The sequence below is a fragment of the Myotis myotis genome, unplaced genomic scaffold (assembly GCF_014108235.1).
Source record: "Myotis myotis isolate mMyoMyo1 unplaced genomic scaffold, mMyoMyo1.p scaffold_m19_p_18, whole genome shotgun sequence".
Classification (NCBI taxonomy): domain Eukaryota; kingdom Metazoa; phylum Chordata; class Mammalia; order Chiroptera; family Vespertilionidae; genus Myotis; species Myotis myotis.
In genome coordinates, this window is record NW_023416322.1 from 11,341,613 (window position 1) to 11,363,482 (window position 21,870).

The window sequence follows — 21,870 nt, forward strand, 5'->3', positions numbered from 1 at the left end:
GGCAAGAGCTGGCATCCCTGCCCCTGCTGCTCACTATCACAATGAATGACTCCTCACAGCCTTTCAACAGTGCTGAACCAACCAAGATGCAGCTTGCTCACCCATCTGAGCTGTGTGACCTCGAGAAAACAGCTTTCCCTCTCTGGGCTTTAGTGTCTCATCTGTGGAGTGAGAGGTTGGATGAGATCATCTCTACAGCCCTGTGTGCCTCCAAAATGCCCAATTCTCTGAACAAGCGTGTGGTACCCAGTGCCGAGTGCAGTGCCTACCCCTGGGTGGCTGCCCACTATTTGTGAAATAAACCGAATGCCCAGCAGAGAGGTTCTGCCCAATTGAGTGTTCTTTCCCATGTGACAAGCCAACACTGCAACTCTCCCTAAAAGAGGGAGCGAGGGTCTATTTGCCGAACTGATTCAATTGTGGTTTGCTTCCTGCAGTGAGTTTTTAAAAGAGAAGAGATAATCCGGTGAGATAGTGAGAGCCCAGAACAGGAGCCTGGAGCACAGCGGGAGGAGTGGAGTCCTGTGGCAGCGGGCGAAGAGCTGGGAGGCAGATGAGTTCATTAGGACAGTGGCGGGCACTGGACTCCCATTTAATCAAGGGCTGAGCGCAGGAAGCTGCTGGGGGAGGCGGGGACCCAGCCCCAGGGTTGGAAGTCAGGTCTCCTGTTAACAGGAGAGACAGCTGGAGAGGAGAGGGATGCAGCATTCTCTCTCATGAAATGCAGATCAATACCCCCCAGGGATGACTTCCCTGGGGCTTGAGATAAGTTACAACAAGCACAACCAGAGACTGGTTGCCTTGGCCACAGATTAGAAATGGTGGGTGGCTGGAGGGACTGAAGCAATCGGGTTCTTGGGGGGACCTCTTGCCTGGAATGGTAGACGTGGGGTGCGTGGGAAAGGGCCCCACCAGGCAGAGCAAAAAGGAACCTGGGGACAGAGACAATGATTTTCGTTCCCTCCCAACCACACGTTAAGAGTTCAGAGCATCCTGGCACCCTTGGTAGGTTTGCTTAGTGGGGAGTCAGTAAAAGACCCCCTCCTCCCCCCATCCCTCACCCCCTGCACTAATCCCCAGCCTTATCCTGGCCCGGTGGGGAAGATCGGCTTTTAACCGGCTTTTAACCCAGCGATGCTTATCTCAACCACTTCTCTAGGAAGGAAGGTAACTAAACCGAAATTTCATTCCGATGCAATAAAACCTGCATTAAACAAATACACCGCATGCTCGCACACACGGCGTGCGCGGATCTCCATTTCCTCCATCACAGTTAATCCCAAATAAGCACTTCACTCCTGGTGAATATTTACTTAACATGCAATAACTGTCTGGCTACGTTTAGCATATTAGATTCAACAAGCAAGAACTGAATCACAGGGACGGCTACTCTCCCGTCCCTTTCTCTGTGAATGAATACGTTAATTATGAACCTGGAGTAAAGATGAGAGCGATGATCAATTAGTATTTTACACGTAGCTGTCTCCTCAAACCTCATTAGCAGAGCATCGGAGAAGCCTAATTTATGGCACTGTGTGTGGTGATCTCAGTGCTGCTACCTGCGTGGAGTGGCCACGCTCAACCTGCCTCCTGGGCCCTAGCGCCGGCTGCGTGGGGCCGGGCCACCCTGCAGGCCATGAGGAGCTCCAGAGGCACAGAAGAGAAGTGGGCAGGTATGTCTCCTTCCCTCTCTTCCAATCAGGGCTTTCTTGTCCCTCACCCCCCCGCCACTTGGACAATCTGTGCCGAAGCGATTCTCAAGAAGAAAAGGAGGAAGGAATCATGGCAGGCTTGATATCATGGCAAGAGGAAACATGAGAATATCTGAAGGTCATGGGCATATCTGTTCCTCCTTGGGCCACCCCAGGGCCTGTCTAGGAGAAGACAAAGCCTAGACCGGCTTCAGCTGTGCCTGGAGGGTGTTAGCAATGGGCCAGGACCTCTGGGCACTCTGCCTTTTCTAGGACTTTTTTTTTTGCTCAGGGGTCATGTCCCAAAAGATACGCCTCACATGTCAAACACCTGGGAGAAAGGGGATGCATGGAGATGGGCACTGACCAGGTGTCCACGGCTGAATGGCTACAGTAGGCTCTGAGTGCCTCGCCTAGAAAGGGGTGATGTGGGGGGTCAGGGGCTGGGCAGGGGGGCCTGGACCGCTGCAGCTGACCCTCTCCCACCGGTGGAATGAGGTTCCACTGCAGCGAGTGAGCGGGGAGAGAGGTGGTGGGCTGCGGAAAAGGGTCGGTCGGTCTCAGAAACAGGTGAGAATCCTAAGGAACCAGGCAGCGTCGTAGAAGAACTCAGTGCCCTCGAACTCTAGTCCTTTTCCTTCCTGGGAGCCAGGGCTTGCCTCCTGGAGTGTATCTGTTGCAGGTAGCTGTTCTCTGAGCTCAGGGACAGGGGCAGTTCAAGGAGACAGGAAGGGCAGCGGCAGGGAGTGGGAAGTTATCATGAGGAGTGTGGGTCCGGCCAAAGCAGATTCTGTGTCTCCATAGTACCTGGAGCTACCCTGGACTGAGCGGTGACCTGGCAGGCACCGGGTAGGACAGGATCCCGTGTCCTCAGCCTCTCCTACCGGGAGGGTCTGATGAGCTCCTTTTATAGACAATGAAACTCAGGCTCCGAGGTGCTCGGTGACTCACTGTAGCCACAGCTCTGTTAGCCGAAGTGCCCTATTCAAATCCACGTCAGCCGGCTCCAAAGCTCATGCCTTTGACCACTCCACTCCACTGCCTCTGGGATTAATGGAAGGACCTGTGTGTCTGTTGGGAAGGGGCCAGGGTCAACATGGCAGCCATGCTGGGGTGGAGTTGAGGTTGCTGTGGGAAGAGGAGTGGGGGAGGGAAGGCCTGGCTGGGGTCCCAAAGCCCCGAGAGCTAACTACCTGTGCCCCCGCCTTCCTGGCTGTCGATGGCCACAGGCAGCGGTGTGTGCACCACTTCCTCCTTCGGGCCTTACCAGGGGGCCAAGTTCCTGTGGTTTGATTTCTGGAGGCCGCCTACCTTCCCTGCCTCCTCCCAGTGTCCCTGGTGGCTCTGGGCTCCCTACGTGCCATTAGGAGACAACAGATGGCCATGTTTTCTCCTGATAAAGTGAGGAGTTGGACTAAATCCCTGTCCAGCAGTTACTTAGCTCTAGTGTTTGAAGGCTTGACTCCTCCTGGTTGGCAGGGATTTCTGGAGACACATTAGTGCCACCAATGAGCTTTCTAATAATGGGAGGAGCAGGCCCCGTGGGGCATACACTTTATTCCTTCTGCCATCCTAAGGACCACAGATGTCACTATAGGGACCATCTATGTCTACATACCCATTTTCCAGATGAGACATTTGAGGAGCAGAGAGCAAAGTTGCTTGCCCAAAGTCTCCTACCTAGCTCATCAATAGCTGAACTCTTGGCCCCCTGCCACTGCCCTCATACCCACCCGACCACCTCCCTTAAATTGGCATAGGCGATAGTTTTCAGCCCAGCACTGTGCACGTGGGGTGGGGGGCACAGGCATCTAACGTCCATCCAGCTGTGGCTGAGTTCACAGGTGCCGCAGATAGGAGGGAGGTGGTCTGAGCCCCGGAGCTGAGAGTCGATCACACAGAGCCCCCGTCCCAGGACTGGCTCCGTTGCGGCCTCAACCTGCGTCCCACTGCCCGGAAAACGCCCTGTGGTGGGATCCTCCGGCCCTCGCAGTCCTGTGGGGTGCCGACTGTAGGACTAAGCAGGGCCCTTTAACCAACATTAACCTAATTGCTGAGTGATAGATGGCAGGCACCAGCATCTGGTGAGCCATTACCGTGCCTGCTAATCCTGCCCGCAGCCAGGACTCTGCACCATGCACGGCGAGCCAAATCCATCTCTCGAAGACATCTGTAACGATTGTGCCTGCTGCTCCCTGCCCGGGATGGAGGCTTTAATGATGTTAACAAACTCTGAAACCTCGAGAGCAGTGATGAGCCTGGCACGGCTGGAAACCAGGGTTGCATCCCGCTGAGGCGCCGGGCGCGCCCGCCCCTGCGGCCTGCCCTGTGCCCGGAGGCGGTGGTGGTGGTTTTCTAGGGCGACCACCAGCCTTGGCAGGGAGCCCTGGTCCATTCTCCTTCCCGGGCTCCTTCCAGTTCCTATCAGGACTGTCTTCCCCGTGGCCCTGCGCGAGTGCAGAGCATTTGATTTCATAGATAAAACTTTCTTACATTCGTAGGGCACGTTACAGTCCCCGTGTTCTCATCTTACTGAATTTTCCTCAAAACCCGTGCAGCAGGCATCATGGTTTCCATGAGGCCGATGATGGTCAGGAGACCGGACAGATGGCTAAGGTCTCGGGGCTGGGCAGGGGAGCAGCCAGGACTCAGAACACCTTTGCATCCCAAACCTCATGGCACGTCCATGTCCCGCTGCCCAAGCTCTTCTCACCTCAAAGCCATACCCCTCACTCACCCAAGCCCTTTCCTGTGGCATCTCCCCAAGCTGGAGACTTAGCTCATGTCTAGAGGCACAAGGCAGGGCCTGGACGCCCCAGGGATTTGGGTCAGTGAGACCAAGGGGCTAGCTCAGCCTGGCAGGGCACTGGCCCCTGTAAAGCCCTTGACTGTGAGGATCTCTCAGACCGGCCTGGCTCTTGCCCACAGCTGTCCCCTCCTCTCCTGGCTTGGAAGTGCTACTAAGTCACGTCCCTTTCCCCTCCCTCCTCTCTTCCTGCAGACCCTGCCAGCCTTTCTCGACATGCTCTCCTCGCAGGGCTAAGGTTGCCGGCGAAGGATCCCATAGGAAGGAGCTGCAGGTTGAAGGATCAGGCTCCTTCTCCCCTGCTGGCAGGCGTCCCACCCAGCCTCGGAGTCTGGGAGTTCACCCTCTCGCCCTGACCCAGCCCTGGGCCGCACTGGGATCAAGGCCCCGAACCTGGAAGCCACTTCGTGATGCACCATGAGATTTCCAGGCCACTCTCACCCCGAGTCCACCCCATCGCTGGTCAGGAAGGGAAGACTCCAGGCCCCGCTCTGCCTCGGCCACTTGTACTCTGAGCAAACGGGATGAGTTTTCACTCCTTTCTTGCTTTGTAAAATGACGATAACGGTATGTACCTCGCAGAGTCCCGACCAATGAAAAATGAGATAATCGGTGACACTGTGCAAGTGCTGATAGAAGAAAGTGATGCTACTTTTATGGTTGCTGATGCCACTTTTATGGTTGCTACTAAAGGCTGGCTCTGGGGGTGGGGGTCAGAGGGAGGGCCCGAGGCTGCAGGGGGCAAAGCTTAGGGGGAGAAGCCCCATCCCCAAGCTGTGCTCTGAGACCCCCTGGCAGGGCTGTGTTCTCTGAGGAACGAGGGCGACCTGACCAGACTTTATGTGACCAATGATGCAGAGTGATCTGGCTGCTCCCCGCCTTTTCTCCTTTGAAGGGGAGGCACCCCTCCTTGTACCCTCCCGCCCCCCCGCTTCATGCCCGCCTCCTGCCCACCAACTCCACAGTGGCCGCCACTGCCAAGTGAACACCCAGATTGGAACAGATGTCACTCGTGGAGCCCCGATCGCCTGTCCGCTGCGACATGCCTATTTTCTAATTTCCAGCTGACAGTTCCCTTAGTGAAATAAATGAATTTGCTCCGGCGGAGGCCCTGCTCGGATTAAGCTGCTGTCAGAGCCCCAGGAGCCAAACAAATTGTTGCCCACAGCCCACCTTGAGGAATGCATTCCAATGGGGCCTGGCGGGGAGGGGCTGGGAAGAGGCGGAGCCTGGGCTGGCTGGGAACTGACTCAGCCATGCCAGCGGGCAGGGGGGAACTGAAGGAGGGGCAGCATTGCACAGGGATCCCTGAGGCCAGAGGAGCCAGGGGACAGGGAAGAGAATGGACTATGACCTTCTGAGAATGGCGGTGGGAAAGGACAGGGCCCTGGGTGGACTTCTGGGGGCAGGGTCCCCGGGAGAAGGGAGATGAGAAATGACTCTTGGAAAAGCCCCCTCAGAGAAAGGGGGGTGGAGGGGAGTCTCCGCCGGCCCAGAAGCTCCCCTGGGAAGGGGCAGGCCAGAGCAGACCGGACTCACTGCTCAGCGATGATGTACTCCCCGGGCAGGGGTGTGCAGGGCACCCCAGCCACCTGCACGTGATGGGCGATCTCGGAGAAGTCCAGACCCAGGTTCACGCCGTGGATGGTCACTCGAGTCCCTCCTTCGGGTGGTCCAGACACTGTCAAAATCTGTGGGAGGGAAATGGGATTAGCAAGCCTGCGGTCCTCAGGAGTACAGACAGCAGCCTCTGTTGCCTTCCCTAGGGAGGCGCGGGGACTTGGATGGACATCTGGAACCTGGGTGAACAGCGAGCGTTTTCTCTACTTTGTAGCTTGTCTAGGATCCTGGCACCATATTTCTTATACTACCTCCTCGGGTCTTTCGGTCATTAACTCATTCATTCATCCAATTATTAAACAGAAAACAGAAAGTACTAGACTCAAGGAATAAAACCATTGTTTGAACCATTGTTTGAACATGTCTCTAATTCACCAGTTGCCTGACTGTGAGAGTCATCTCTACCAGTCTCACCCCAGGAGCTCCCGAGTACCAAACAGAGGGTGTTTGTGAGCATTCTCTACACCAAAGAGGCCTTGCAATTGTGAGGTGCTGCCATTGCCACTCCTGCGTGCGGGACTCCGTGGGAATACAGTGATGAATGCACAGGAAGTATGCCTGCAAGGAACATATGGTTGAGAGGAGAGATGAAGGAGGCCATACACAATGCTGATGCCGGGCACTCAGTGGATTCCAGGCAAAGCTGGGGGATCCCAGAGGAGCCTGAGGTGAGGCAGCAGCAGAGGGATGATCAAAGATGGGAGGGTGTTTTACGTTGTTCTGGAAAAAAATCCCTGTGATGCATGCTGCAACCCCCCCTTCCCCCAACAATAATAACTTTAGGATTTCCCAAATTTTGCTGGCTTCCTGTGAGTAAGGATTATTTATGGATTCATTTCTTAATCCAGTCACCACCTGATGACTGTCTCATTTTGCTCTGGCCCAACAGGGAAGGGAACTGCTTGGGAGAATCAGGCTCTCCCAAGGCATAAACTTCTGTCTAGGGCAGTGATGGCAAACCTATGACACCCGTGTCAGAGGTGACACGTGAACTCATTTTTTTGGTTGATTTTTCTTTGTTAAATGGCATTGAAATATATAAAATAAATATCAAAAATATAAATCTTTGTTCTACTATGGTTGCAAATATCAAAAAATTTCTATATGTGACACGGCACCAGAGTTAAGTTAGGGATTTTCCAAATGCTGACACGCCGAGCTCAAAAGGTTCGCCATCACTGGTCTAGGGAGAGATCAGGCTCAGGAAGAATGCAGCTCTTAGAGATCCCACGGATGCCAGGGATACGTTCACATCGTGGGCCACAGTCATCCGAAGCGGAAGGACATCAGACCAGAACCCAGTCCTAAGGAGCAACACCCAATTTCAGAACTGGAAGGGGACTTGGGTATCTTAGTCTAAGATGCTTATACAACCTATATGCACAGCTGTAAGGAAGTCCAGGGCTCCTTCCACGACCATAGGAAAGGCAAGGTCGGGAGAGAGGGAGGGGGTTGGTCAAGGCCAAGAGTCCACCAGACTCTCCCGGATGAGGCCTCTGGGCAGAAAGCTGCAGCCTTGGTCCCTTCTGTCCTTAGGCCCCTCTGGGGAGCTTACCCTTATGCTCTTACGTGCTGGTGGGTTGGCCAGTGGGCAGATGAGTCTGGGCACAGATGACAGGTGAGTGTAGGTGAAAATGCTGTTGAAGGCTCTGGAAACTCTTCCACCTCTCGCCTTCCCTAAGGGGCCCTGCTCTCTTCCTGTGATACAGGCACCGTGAGTTCTGTCACCAATTCAAACACGAGTCCCCAGGTGATCGTGGACTGAGAAGAGATGTTGGGGATGGGACCACCACCATCCCTCCTCCATCACTGCCTGAGACCTCAGTAATTTGGCTGCACAGCCAGGACCTGAGATCACTCTGACCTCCTGACATCCTCCCCTCCCCCGCCATCACCTGCAGGCCTTATAAGGTGCAGCCTCCTTCCTTCCTTGTCAGCCCAGGCCCTGAACTCATCTCATCCAGGGACTCATTTCACCTAAGTCACCTTGTCTATGGCTCTGACTCCCTTTCATGGGAATAAAACATCCCACCTTATGAATAAAACCAACAAGATTCATGAAATGAATCAATGGAGGGAGAGTGGAGGGGCACACAGGCATCTCTGAGTGCTGGCACGAGTGTGGGGGGAAGGCGGGACAATTTGGAGAGAAAAGCGCTGGTATGAGGAACCGTGGCCCACAGCTTTTCTGTCCCTGGGATGCTAAAAATAAGCAATACTTGGTCTTGGCTCTCCCACTCTCCCCTGGCAGTGTCTCAGGTCCCCGGGCCTCCTGGACTCTGCAAGATGGACCCTGGGCAATGAGGACCGGGGAAGGGGCTGCTCCCATGCCCCATGCAGGAGCCTCTGTTGGAAGGAATATTGCTCTCAACAAGCTTGAGCACCTGGCTGGCTCTCTTTTGATCCACTTGGAATGAGCTCAGCTGGCCCCTCTCCCCCTCCCCCAGCCACCTGGATGGCAGGAACCCACCTACTAAAAGCAATTGACAAACCCGTGGTGATTGGTTCACTCTCCTTCCCCCACTTTTATTTTTAAAAATGCATTCTTTTGCTCACTGCAGTTAATTACAACCTTTCAGAAAAACTGTGAAATGAAATCTTTCTGGAAAGACTAAAAATATTTTCGTCTTGCAGGTAGCATGTAGGGATTTTATTGTGAGGAGGCAGGGGTGTCAGCGGGTTCCATGGGGCAGCTTCCTCCTGCTGGCAAGTCGTTTAGTATCCCCTGCCCACGCCTCAGGGTCAGGGTCAGGGACATGGTCATGGGCACTGAGCTGCTCAGAAGCATAAGCCAGCTTATACTGTGCAGGGAAGGAAGACTTAAAAAAATCATGAGCAAGTGTTATGATCTTGGCATGAAGACACATGTTGAAGAGGTAGATAGTTTGGGGCGTAGAGACACCAGCCTGATCTTTTCTAAGCCAGCGACCAGCTGCGGGGATGTAAACCTGGAGAACCAGAGTCCTTCTGAGTCATTGGAAAGCACCCGGGGAATGCTGGGGCCATGTGGCTCTTCTTCCCTACAGGGCACACGCTATGTGCTATGTGACATGCTATGTGCTTGCGGCCAGCACCTGGGGTAGGGGGCGGAGGCATTCAGCATCCATCATGCCCTGGGGCTCACATCTTCCTTGATTAAAACGAAACTGATGGGTAAAAGTCTGGATTTCCCAAACATAGGTGAGGTGGTGAGCATTTGATTTGCACGAGAATTCCCAATGCCTCCATTACTGATGACTTTCAAATCTATATTGTTGGCTCAGACCTGCCTCTCGAGCTCCACATCCATATATCCAATTGCTACTGGATACCTCCACGTCCACTGTGTGTCCCGCAGGCACCTCACATTTCACCAGGTCTAAAAATGAACTCTTAATTTTTTCTCCTTCCACCTCTAACCTCATTATCCTCCCAGATTCTCTTTCAAGGTTAACGGAATCACTGTGCACCCAGCCGGGAATCTTGCATTTTCAACTGTTTCCCTTCTCTCGCCTACTATGCGTAATGCATATGGTCGGCGGGCATGACCAGTTCTTACTCCCAGGTATTTTTTTGAATCTGTGCTCTGCTCTGTGCTCCAGACCAGGTGATAAGCAGGGCTCTACCACCTCTCACCCATGCTAACAGCCAGAACCCCATGTTCCTCCCTTAGGTCTGACCTTCATGAACACATACTTGCCCAGTTACCATCTGCTTTAAAAACCTGTCAAGGCACCGGTTCTTCAGGTTCTGACCTTTGTGACTTCTTCATCCACATCTGCCACCCTGTACTATGTCTTCTGTACTATGTCCCCCCAGATACCAGTGATTCTCATACATACACGCACTTTAAAATTTCTGGGCCTTTGCTCATGTCATTGCTCTCCCCTTGCTTACAAATCAGAGAGAGTCAGGTGGAGCTCTGGGCTCAGAGTGCAAAGGGACAGGAAGGTATTCTGTCGGACACAACCCCTGCTATCTGAAAGCTTCCATGTGAGAATGAGTGTAAGGGCCTTGATGCCTGTGCAGTGGCTGGGGTGGTAAAAACGCAGGCATCCTGCTTTCCTATTTCGCCTCAGCACAAGGTGTTGGGGAGATGCTACAGAGGGGAGGCTTGATAAGAAAGGATCTATTCTCCAGAGAGGGAGTGAGCAGGATCCCTCAGGACACCCCCTCAGACCAGGCAGCTGCAGTGTCCCAAGCCCACCCTGGAGACTAATCCTAAGGCTCTTTTCTTAAAAGCAGCATTAGAGCCCGGCCCATGTGGCTCAGTGGTTGAGCACTGAAATATGAATGAAGCAGGTCACAGTTTGATTCCTGTCAGGGCACACGCCTGAGTTGCAGGCTTGATGCCCAGTAGGGGACATGCAGGAGGCAGCGAATTGATGATTATCATCATTGATGTTTCTGTCTCTCTCTTCCTCTTCCTTCCTCTCTGAAATCAATTATATATAATTTTTAAAGCAGCATTAGATTGCAAAGCACCCAGTGTAGCACTCACAAAGCTTATTTCTCTCAGGAGCAAAGTCTTGCCCATCCAACCCGGTCTATAAAGAGGTAACTTGCTGGAGTCCCAGGTACTGCTTCTAGAACGCCAAGGAAGGCCTTGCCTTCTGCCTTGCAGATCAGGAAGGTGTTGGGCTACAGCAGAAGGGAGAGGTGAAGGTGAGAGGGCAGGTGGAGTTATACAGATTTCCCCACTGACAGGGGAGAAGATATGGCCGGGATGGAGAGAGACCATCCGATGCTCAGGCAGTGTCTGTAGCAGGAAGAGAGTGGCCTTTGGCGTCAGATAGACTTGAGTTTGAATTCCAGCTCCGACACGTGTGGGCTATGTGACCTTCCATCCCTGTGTCCTTATCAGAAAACGGACAGTGATGCTCGCCTCACAGGGATGTTGGAAAGTCCCTAATGCAGCGGTGGATTGGAGAGCAGGCCTTGAAAGTAGGCAATTTCCTTCCCTGTGTTCCCCCATACCTGTGCCTTCCTAGATCACAAAACCACGGGGTGGCAGTGTTGGTCGGGAGCTTTAGAGGGTGGGGCTCTTCCTTCTGATCTGGAAGGAGGACACGTGGACCAGACACACATAACCTAGATGCTGGGGTGGCCCAGCTGGGAAAAGGTGCCCTGGGTTAACTGGAGAAAGCCTGGGAGGTGGCCTGCAGCCTGGGCTTGGGCAGGGAGTGGCTGGGGTGCTGAGGGCAGGGCCTGGGTTTTGGTGGGTTCTGGGCCCTGCACAGAAGCATAGTCTGAGCCATGCATCACCTTTTCTCCCGGAATAAATTTGGGAAGACACTGGTCCTGTCTAAAATGGTCCACATCCCTTCCTCCCGTCCTTCCCACCACATCTTTTTCCCTTGGCTAGTAGCCGTTCTGGGGTAGGCACTGACCTTCACAATAAATGCAATGGATTATTTTAAGTCATTCAATAATTCTGAATGAGACATCCGCACAAACAAGTGGTTTGGCAGTTTGGGCTGAGTGAGTGTGTGTGTGTGTGTGTGTGTGTGTGTGTGTACAGTGGCTGAGGGTGTGGAGAGAGGGAGAAGGAAGCTGAAAACCTGTGAAATCAGCTGGCAAGATCTTTAGATATTGACTCATTTCAGCCCCGTGCTCTGTAACCTATTATCATGTGGACCAGAGAGCTATTTAAATTCTCTGTGGTCCTCGGAAGTCAGAGCCCGAAGTCAGGCACGAGGGAGAGAGGATCCCAGAAGCAGCTGCTGTTGCTGAGGGGGGTGAAGGGGGCATGACAATCTCCCCTACGTTCTGTGCTTGCTCCTGCTGGGACCCCCTCCCTACCCACCTCCCTGAGCTCTGGGTCCCCACAGCTAGACAGCTAACTCCCATGTGCATTTGACATGCCCAGGAAGCGTGCCCACTGCGAGTCAGAGGCTTTCTCCGACTCCCTGGGGTAGGGTTGGCAGCACCTTCTCCTACACGCCCACTGCCCTCTGGGAAGGTCCCAGGACAGCAGAGCCCACAGGGACTGTAACTGCTTTTTCCTCATCAAGTCGATAACTATCTTGGGACAGGGACCCTCTCACTTTAGCTTAGCAACCTAATACTCAGCGCGCTGCCTTGACAGACATCCCCAGCTCTTGTGACTAGAAAGTGCTGGTCTTGACCGGATTCTGAAACAAACTGCCCTTTCATGACGGCTGGGAGCATGGGGGTGCCCAGCGTGGCTGGGGATGCTGCTGCTTCTCCACGTGGAATCATCAGGACGCTCTTTCTGCATCTCCCCAGCTTTCATGTAAGCCAGTTTCCGCTGTGATTCCGCATCGAACGGACGACTTAGCAGCTGCCTCCTCATCAAACATCTTTCAGACACTGAGGACGGCCAATCTGTCACCCCTGGCCTTCGCTGCTGCGATTCTCTTAGCCTTCTGTCGGGAGATCTTGTTTTCTAAGCCCTTTGATCATTGCGGATGCTGCTCTTTGGACCTCGGGTTCCCGTGCATCCTCGGAGAGGGTAGTGACCCCTAGGCTTGTGCCCAGGACTTCTTTCCCTTGTCACGCAGACATTCACCAGGCCGGTCCTGCGCAAATCCGAGGGCCAGGGTAGCCCCTTGGTCTCCTTCCCCTTTCTTTCTTTTCTCTCTGGTCTTCCTTCACCCGTTTTAGGCACCTCTCACCCTGCTAGTCTCTCCTCCCTAAAGAAACCTTTATTTGCATCTTAATGGAACATTAGGTTCAGGTTATTACCTTGCCTTAAGAGTACTGGCCTTTCAACTGGCTGTAGGCTCTAAAGTGTTTGTCTATTTGCAGGATTCGGAAGGAAAATGTGGGAACCCATTAGGGCGATGGGCTGAGTTCAGCAGCCCTAAACCCCGTCTGAGAAGCAGTCACTGACCAGGCCTGGGTATAAAGGGGTTAGTTAGTCTGAGTCCTGGCCGAGCACTTCTTTATCTGCTCATCTTCAGCCAGAGGATGTGGGGTGAGGCTGGCGTGTGCTGATGGCAGGGGACTAACTCGGACAGTCCTGTGTCCTGCTGGGTCCTCTCACGCTCAAAGCCTCCCAACACCTCTGGTTTGGAGAGCCACTTCCCCGCCTCCCCAGACCCCACTGCCCTGCACCGCGGCCGAATCTGTGTTCCTGCCCGACTGTGTCATGCGTGTTTCCACCGTGGGTGCCGTGACCTGGAAACCAGTCCCCATGGTGCTGCATTCACTCTGATTCTCATGGAGCAGTTTGGAGGGAACTGTGCCACCAAGCCGCCCTAGGGCCAGTGCAGATGCAGCCGGTTAATTACAGCTGGAGAGCTCCCAGGGGCTGCACCAGGGAGTGGTGAGGGAGGTGCCATGGCCAGAGGCTCCGCAGCCTGGGGAGTGTGGGGTGGGCCATTCCTGGGGCTCAGGAGCCTTGCAGGGGTGGAGTGGGGGCCTCCTGCTGGGTCCGGGCTTAAGGGGTCAGAGGAGAACCCCTTCTTGGTGGGCGCCTCACAAAGCCCAGCTCCCATCCTGGAACCCATCTTTCCCTGGTTGCATCTCTTGTCTGATAGACACAGTGAGAAAAGACAGAATCTGGCATCCGCTCCAGGTCATTAAAGATTCTGCTAATGATGACGACAGGCTTTGCACTTACTAAGGTCTTATCATGAGCCAGGAATTGTGCCAAGGGCTTTACATATTTTATCCCATGATGCGCTCCAAACAAGCTTGGAGGGAGGGACTATTATGACTGCTATTGTATAGATGGGGAATAGTGGTCCAGAGAGGTTCAGTAACTTGCTCAAGGTTGCACAGGGAGTGGCAGAGCCCAGCTAGGCCTATCTAACCTGTGCTTTCAGCCTCGGCACAACAGTGCCTGAGCTGATCATCATCCCACCCTGGGGCAGACCCTGGATCAACTCAAGCTGATCTGCCCATGGGTTCCCTCTCCTCAGGCCCCCGTCCCCTCCCTCAGCTAAGGCCATGCTTGCTGCTTTCCAAGCTCTGAGTTTGGCTTTGTGGTCACCGAGATCTCTCCAAACTTCTCAGCTTCCCTCCTGCCTCCTCTCTGCCCTGTCCCTGTGAATGTACCCCCCTTCCCTCCAGCACCTCTCCCTGGGAGTGGGCACTGGCTTTTCCCCCTCCCTGCAGCGGGCTGATGCCAGAGGCCAGCACCTTCCCTGCCTCCAGCCCTGTGGTGAGAGTTCCAATTGTCTAAGTGAGCCCAGGAGAGGGGTTGAGGATGGTCTACTGGTCAAAGGCGGGCTCTAGCATCAAGTAGCTGAGGGTTAAGTCCCAGTCCTAAAACCTACTAGCAGTGAATTCAAGGGAGTTACCACACCTCACAGAGGCTTGCTTTCCTCACCTGTCAGATGGGGCTGGCAATTATAATAGCTCAACCTCCTAAAAGTTACTGTCAGGTCTGAATGAGTTAACATACCTGAGATGCGAAGCCCCATGCGAGGTGCCAGGTTAAGCATTCAGTGACTCTTAGTTAATTATTTTTCTCATTATTATTTTATGAGTAGGAAATCAGGCAGAAGCTGGGTTAGCTAAAGTTCAGAGGAAAAATGGCTCTTTTTTTTTTTTTTTTTTTTTTTTTTTAAATTGATTTTAGAGAGAGGAAGGGAAAAGAAGAGGGAGGAAGGGAGGGAACATCGATGTGAGCGAGAAACATGGATTGGCTGCCTGACACACACACCCTGACCCGGTACTGAACCCACATCCTGGGTCTGTGCTCTGACTGGGAATCGAAGCCACCACCTTTTGGTGTATGAGATGATGCTCCAACCGACTGAGCCACACCAGCCAGGGCAAGTGGCTCTGGGTCCTATGCAGGTGAGCCTCTGGTGTTGTTCTTGGTGGGGACTCAGGTCACATTGTGGTTCAAAGCTCAAGCAGCCCACAATCAAGACAAGTCTGTGAGGACAAGGCTCATCTCCTGACTTACTCACTCCTTTCCTGTTGCTTAGAGCTTCCCTAACCATAGAGAGCAGTGATGCTGGCATTGTGCCTGCAAATGCTGATCCCACCCTGGATCCCAAAGACACCTGATGCTCATCCAAGATAGCACATTCTTTTCCAACTGGGGTGTGTGTGTGTGTGTGTGTGTGTGCGCGCTCGCGCATGTGGGTGTGCACACTCTTCACGGTGGGCGAGAGCCCAGCTGATGGCTCTGCAGGAATCTATAGCCCTGGCGGTGCCAGCTCTCCTACCCGACATGAATCCTGGCTGCCTCTGTCTTAGCTGATAGGACATTCAAAACCTAATTGTTATCTCAGCAGAGTAACTCCATTATTCATCTTGACACCATCCCCCGTTAGCGGTGTGTTGCCTGGGATGTTATATTAATGAGGCCTGCAAATAAAGGAACGGGGATCAGAGTGCTGACTTGTTTCTCAGCAACGCGGGCTACTTCTCTTGTATTTGTCGGGAACTTTGCAGCCAGTCACTCTGGCCCCGGGCAGGTGATGTTCGGCCTTCCCTGCGGAGATTTGAGGCAGCCCTGCAGATACTGGTAAATACTGTAAAGGCCCAGCTCCCCAAACGGTTTCACAAATGCATTTGAGCCTGAGGGAATCCGGGGGGAAATCTTCTTTAAGTCATTTGGGCAGGAGGGAAGCAGGAGGAAGCCAGAGTGAGGAATCCTGTCAAACAGCAACATGATTTAGGCTTGGTCTTGGAGGGCGGTGTACACGGTTTTCTGCAACGGGCTTTCTTTCCTAGGAACATGCACCTAAGATAACGTTAAAGAGAAGGACTATCCCCTGGGCAGGGACTAGTGAGGTGTAGGGGAAGTTGATGAAGTTGAAAAATGTATAAAGCAAAAGCTACAAGGTGATCAATAGAGAGACAACTGTGTCCTGGCCTGCGTGTACCCTCACTAGGCAATGTGCAGGTGACTTCAGAAACACACAGGGACCTTCTTTGGGATCCAAGTGGTGGTAGGTTCGTGGTCATGCCCTGAGGGTCCAGCACTGGGGACTCACCCCTTGCAGTTCTGGCCATGACTTCACCCTGACCTCGTTCTCACCTACAGGTGTGGACCACGGGGCCCCATCCTCCAGGCTCTCCCATCGGGCTGAGATGCCTCGGAAGGCTGAGCCACCAGCCTAAGGAACTTCCAACTTTCACCTGAACCATCACAGAACTAATAAAGACAACCAGAAACCAACCAAATCAAGTCTGGTGGCTTTAAGAAACCCGAAATTAAAGTTACATCTGCCCTAAGCTAGCAAGAAGTGACATCCTTAAGCTCAAGAGCACCCCAAAACGCTCTTCCTGTTTTCCCCCCACTCACAGGAATGTGTGGACCTAGTTATGTAAAGGTTTTTTTGTTTGTTTTGTCTTTTAAGGCTCAATACAAAGCACAGCCAATATTCTCAGCTTGTCTGGCATCTCTTGGCTCTTCCAGAGGATTCTGACCCTGGGCCCAGGCATTTCTGATATACGTGGAGTGGAGTGAGGTGTATAGCAAGGGAGAACCCCTCCACCCCTCTGACCAAGAGCGGTCACATGGCATGGTGGGAGAGTCTGCTTTCTGGAGTCAGCGGCCTGGCCTTGAGTTTGCTCTGCCATGAACCAATGCATGACTTCTGGCAAACTGTTTACTTCCCTAAGCACAGCTTCCCCAACTCTTAAATGAAGATACTTAGAACCATCTCTTAGGCGTCGTAGGTATGCAAAGTGCACAGGTCCTGGCACACAGCAGAGTCTCGTTAAGGAAAAGCTGTTATTGCTAAGACTCCCAGAACTAGGATGCGGCTCATCGCTTCGTGTCCCTGGCCTGAAGTTTGTGTCCTCTTAGGCGTGGAGAGCTAGGACCCTGCTGCAGTCCTCTTTCCAAACAGGAGACGATGGCAAGGGATGTAGATTAGAAGTGACTGTCTCAGGTCCTTCGGAGGAAGCAGACTGGCTGCAGGGCAAGCAGTTCCCAGCCTCTTCCTGGTGGCCAAGTGCATAGATAGGCTGGAGTTCTACAGAGAGAGGCTGCATCGTCCCGCCTCCTCCCCCAGGACTAACCTATCAGCGAGAACTTCAAGCCTTGCCCAGTGCATGGCATACAGCGGGCACTCACTAAATGAATACTGAATGAGAGAATTCATTTCCTTAAAGCTGGGCATCTCCTTTTTTTCACAGAATGCTGTTATGAGTTGAACTCTGTCCCCTCCAAATCCGTATGTTGAAGCTCTCGCTCCCATTACCGTAGACTGGGACCTTATTTGGAGACAGGATTTACAGAGGTAACCAAGTTCAAATGGGAGCCTTAGTGTTGGCCCTAATTTAACATGACTGGGGTCTTATTGTTGTAAAAGCTGGAGATAGATATGAACCCAGAGAGAGCAGCATGTGGACATGAAGGTGGAGATTGGGGTGATGCTTCTATAAAGCCAAGAAAAGCCAAAGATTGCCACAACCCCCGAAGGTGGGGGAGAGGCATGGAACAGACTGTCCTCACAGCCTCAGAAGAAACCGACCCTGCCAACACCTTGATCTTGGACCTCTAACCTCCAGAACTATAAGAAAACAAATATCTGTTGTTTAAGGCGCCCAGTTGGTGGTGTCTTGTAACTGCTGCCCTAACAAACTAATACATTCACTTTGAGTGGAGACCTCTGTCACATGACCCCCAAAGCCCCTGGTCTTCTCAAATTTCTCCTCCCAAAGAACATAGTCTGTATCCTTCCCCTTCCTGCTGGATGCTGCCCACTCACAGCCTCTTGGAAAATGTTTTTTTCTGAGCCTTCCTGTCTAGTGGGTGGCGCGTCACATCCCCCTCTCTGAGGTCCCAGCAGGACCCGAAGCACACGCTGGGAAGAACAGAAACGTGATGGGCCAGGCATCTCCCCTCCTGGGCTTTCCCACCCTCTGCACGTCGCCTGTTCCTGGGGTTGAACAGGTGACACGTGCACAGACATCCAGGATGACAGCTGGAGTGGGAGCAGCCGGGGATGCCTCCCACGGGGGACAGCGTCATTATCACAACACGGGCTGGCTGGGAAGGAGCAGACGGCGAGTCCTGAGGGGGTCCTAACCTGAAGTTTATGCAAACTGGGAAATTCGATAGGCTGTAAGACTTGTCTTACATGAAACCTCCATAAGAGATGGGTCTCTAGGGGTGGGCTTGGTTGTCATGGAGACAGCGGGGGGTAAGGGGGCGTTAAGGAAGAACACAGCTGTTCATCTAACTAAACTCGGGCCCACTCCTTTTCCTAAAGCAGAACTCGTTCATTTGGGGCATCTCATTGAGTTGCCTGCCCCTGGAAAGGTCAGCACCCGTTCCAGCTCCCCTTCGTTTCCAGCTTTGGAAGTTCTGCAGCCCCCAGCAGCCTTCACAGCTGTCATAGCATCCTCCTCTTTCCACCCCTCAAGAAGCCTCTTCATAGGAAATGGCTTCTGTTGGCACGTGGGCTTGCACTGAGGGGATACCCATAAGGGCCGAGACAAGGAGGAGAAAAAAGGCATAGACCTCATAGAATTCCAGGGACAAGGAGGAGATACAGGGCATGGATCTCATAGAATTCCAGGGATAAGGAGGAGAAAAAGAGCATGGGTCTCATATAATACTAATTATTAAAAGAAAGACCTATCCTAATGTCAAGGAATTGGCCAAAAAGCTGAGGTAAAGAAAATAAGTTAATTCTTCTTAAAAGTTACTTCAAACAAGTTATACATTTTGGGCAAAAAAAAAAAAAAAAAAGCCATAGAAATGAGGTCATGTTCTTAGCACATCCTATGGAGGGGCACATGAGGCTGGTTTCCCCATTCCTAAGAAGTTAACTTTGATCCCGTGGCTGAGGTTGCGTGTGCCAGGTGTTTTTGCTGTGAAGTTAGTATTTCTTATTGTAATTCATAAGTATCTTGGGGGAGATAGCTTGAGACTATGTACATATCGTATTTCTCATCATACTTTCATCCACTAATTTTAACATTCATTGGCCATTCTTGCCTCAAACAATTATCACTGTGAATTTTGCAAACGATGGTTTTTCTATTTCCATAATTCCCTCTACATTTCGGAGCTGAAATTCTAGTATAAAGAAGAGCTTTCTCTCTCCTCCATGAGTTGTTTATTTATATCACTGAGGACCATCAATTCTTATTTTATTCTATTGCTTATAGCCCATTAGGATCATTATTTATTTTCTTGCTAAGATTGCCGCAGATTTGCCCATTGGGGCCAAATCAAGTTGGCCCCTGTGCCCTTTTGACATGTAACCTACAATTTTTTTCTTTCAGTGCTCACTGCCAGAAACATATAACCCGAATTTAATCATGAAGAAACATCGGGCAAATCCACAAATTGAGGAACAACCACAAGATAATTGGCCTGTATCCTCCTTCGACACTATCAAGGTCATGAAACACAAAGAATGATCAGAGCATGAAGGGGACATGACAATGAATGTCACCTTTGACCCTGGGCTGGATCCTGGACCAGAAAAAAAGGACTTCAGAGGGACAACAGGCAAAATGTGAATGAGGCATGTATAGGAGATGGCATTATTGTATCAACGTTAATTTCCCGATTTGATAATTACATTGTGGTTATGTAAGATGTTAATTTTAGAAAATCTGGGTGAAGGGTACATGGCAGTTCTATTTTTGTGCCTTTTGTTAAGTCTGCAATTATTTCAAAAGTTAAAAAAATTGAAAATGGCTTTTACAGGGAAAGGAGGATAGGTTGGAAGGAGGAGATGTAAAGTGAAAGAAAATATTCCTGATAATAGTGGGTCAAACATTCTAAGCCTGGGTCCTCCTTCCCCCCATGCCCTGTCCAGAATGATCTGCCCACAGTGGCTTGGGACACAGCATGGATTTGTCTCTCCAACAACATGCACTTTCCTTTCTCCACGGCCTCTGCTTGAAAAACACCAACAGGAGACCCCACTGCTCAGGGCCTCTGGCTCCTGCTGCTATGTTCTCTGGGAAAATCAATTATAGCCTAATTACCTCAGGGGGTTAATTAGCATCGTGTAGCTGGGTGTCCTCTGTGAGCAGAGCAGCCTGTCAGTCCCCGGTCAGTGAGCAGGGGCGGTGGAGGCAGAGGTTTCCCGGGGAGAAGCCTGCTTTGGGGCTTGGGGGCGGGGGGCCTGCCAGTCAGGGAGTAGACACATGGGGCTGGAGCAGCAGCCAGGGTTGGCAGAGGTGGGAGGTGATGGTGGAGTCCCCGGCTCATTTAAGAGCCCCGATGACACAGGCACAGAGACCTAGAGGCCACAACTGCATCAACAAGAAGAATTACAGACCAGAGCACGTTTCAGGCCAACAGCTGCTGGAAATCATGACAATCGGGGTGAAGGCGTGGAGCCCTGAGCAGGTCGGGGAGCCAGCTGACTGAGAGCAGAGGCTGGGACAGCCCTGTAAGCATTCTTTCCTGCGAGATAAATAAATGCACAGGGGAAAGCCAGTGGGCCCTGTCACTGGCCACATCCGAAAGTGCAATGGGATTGGAGAAGCCCAGTCTTTGACAGGCAGTGTCTCTTTACAGTCTCAGAGCACCTTCCTATTGGTTGCCCGAGGGCCTGGGTGCAGAAACCACCTGGCCCCAGCATTGCGTTTCCCCTGGGATATGCTTCCCTGTGGATGGCTGGCCTCTATCTGGTCCATAGCAGCTAGACAGGTCAGATATACAGGAAGGGGAAGCACCACTGCTTGTTTTATGTTACTTGAGCAAAAATAGTAAAGTGAAAGCTTTAAAAATGGTTTTATAATTAAATACATCCAAGCTAAAATTGGGGCTCTGACACTTAACGGCTGTGTGAACTCGGGCAACTCACTCCCTTCCTCTGAGCCTCGTTGTCTTCATCTGTCAAATGGAGCTGAGAATGGATGTGAGGACTGCCTGAGACCGTGACAACCAAAGCCACTACATGAATATGTGCTCACTCTCCAAATGACCCAGCTGTAGGTGAACAATATTCGTTTGCTCTCAAGGGTTTTCTTTTCTCTGCTCTGCATCTTGGATATGATCATAAGGATGCTTCAGAGGTTTCCCAGGACCCGGCAACACAGGGGAGAGCAGAGGTGCTTTCTTTGGCCAGAAGTGAAAAGGAGGCAGGAAAAGGGACAGAGCTTCTGCTCAGAAAAGAGGTAGAAGAGGAGCGGCCTGTCCCTGCCTTCTTCAAACACAGACCACGGTGGTACCTGCCCAGGCCTTTTTATGCCTCGTAACCAGAGGAACGTTCAGTTAGTTTCGTGGCACAGGTGATAGTCAGCAAGTTGGGAGCAGTGAAGAGTGATGAGTACGTGAACGCCAGCAACGTTAAATTCAACTATGCCTCTCCCAGGCCGTTCAAACCCCAGCAGCTGCATTTCCGTGCACATCACCTATTCATCGTCCTTTGCAATTTGCTATTCAGGACACATCATTTTTCCCCAGGATAATTAATTACCTGTTTCTTCCCATTAAAATGCACACACAACTTGGGACAGAGTAAACCCTGGGAAATGGCATGGTGGCTGATGGAGCGCCTGCCTTTACTTCCTCCGTGTTCAACTGTGCAACTCGGAGCTAATCTCAGCTGCTGAAATCGCATTTCTGCTGAGAAAAGCGAAACCTGCTTTCTGAAACGTTCACCGGCTACGTGGCCAATTTCCCATCCAGTGCCGCCCCCGCTTCCCGGCCAGCAGGCCTGGCTCTGCCTCCCTTGTTGGGTGCACGCACACTCTTGCACAGGCGCGAGGGCACACTTCCATACACTCGTCACTGACCCCTGGACGTGGGCCATCGAGATACTCCCGAGAGGCCAAGAATTCTTCCACAAAGGCTCAGCTGGCGCTCCTGTCCCACTGCCCTGGGGTCAGCTCCTGGCCATCCCATTCTGCTCTGGAACGCGG

The 21,870-nt window shown here is 52.3% G+C and overlaps 1 protein-coding gene across 8 annotated transcripts in view; it reads right to left on the minus strand.

Moving 5' to 3' along the window:
- Positions 1-21,870, minus strand: part of PLXNA2 (plexin A2) — a 212,936-nt gene that overhangs the window by 33,987 nt on the left and 157,079 nt on the right. For all 8 annotated transcript variants that reach the window (XR_004973183.1, XR_004973184.1, XR_004973185.1 and 5 more), the window contains one exon: positions 6,037-6,188. Coding sequence is in view for 5 of the 8 variants with exons in the window: in XM_036342298.1 (XP_036198191.1) it covers positions 6,037-6,188 (152 nt within the window). In the remaining 3 variants the exon portion in view is untranslated. The remainder of the gene's footprint in view (positions 1-6,036; positions 6,189-21,870) is intronic.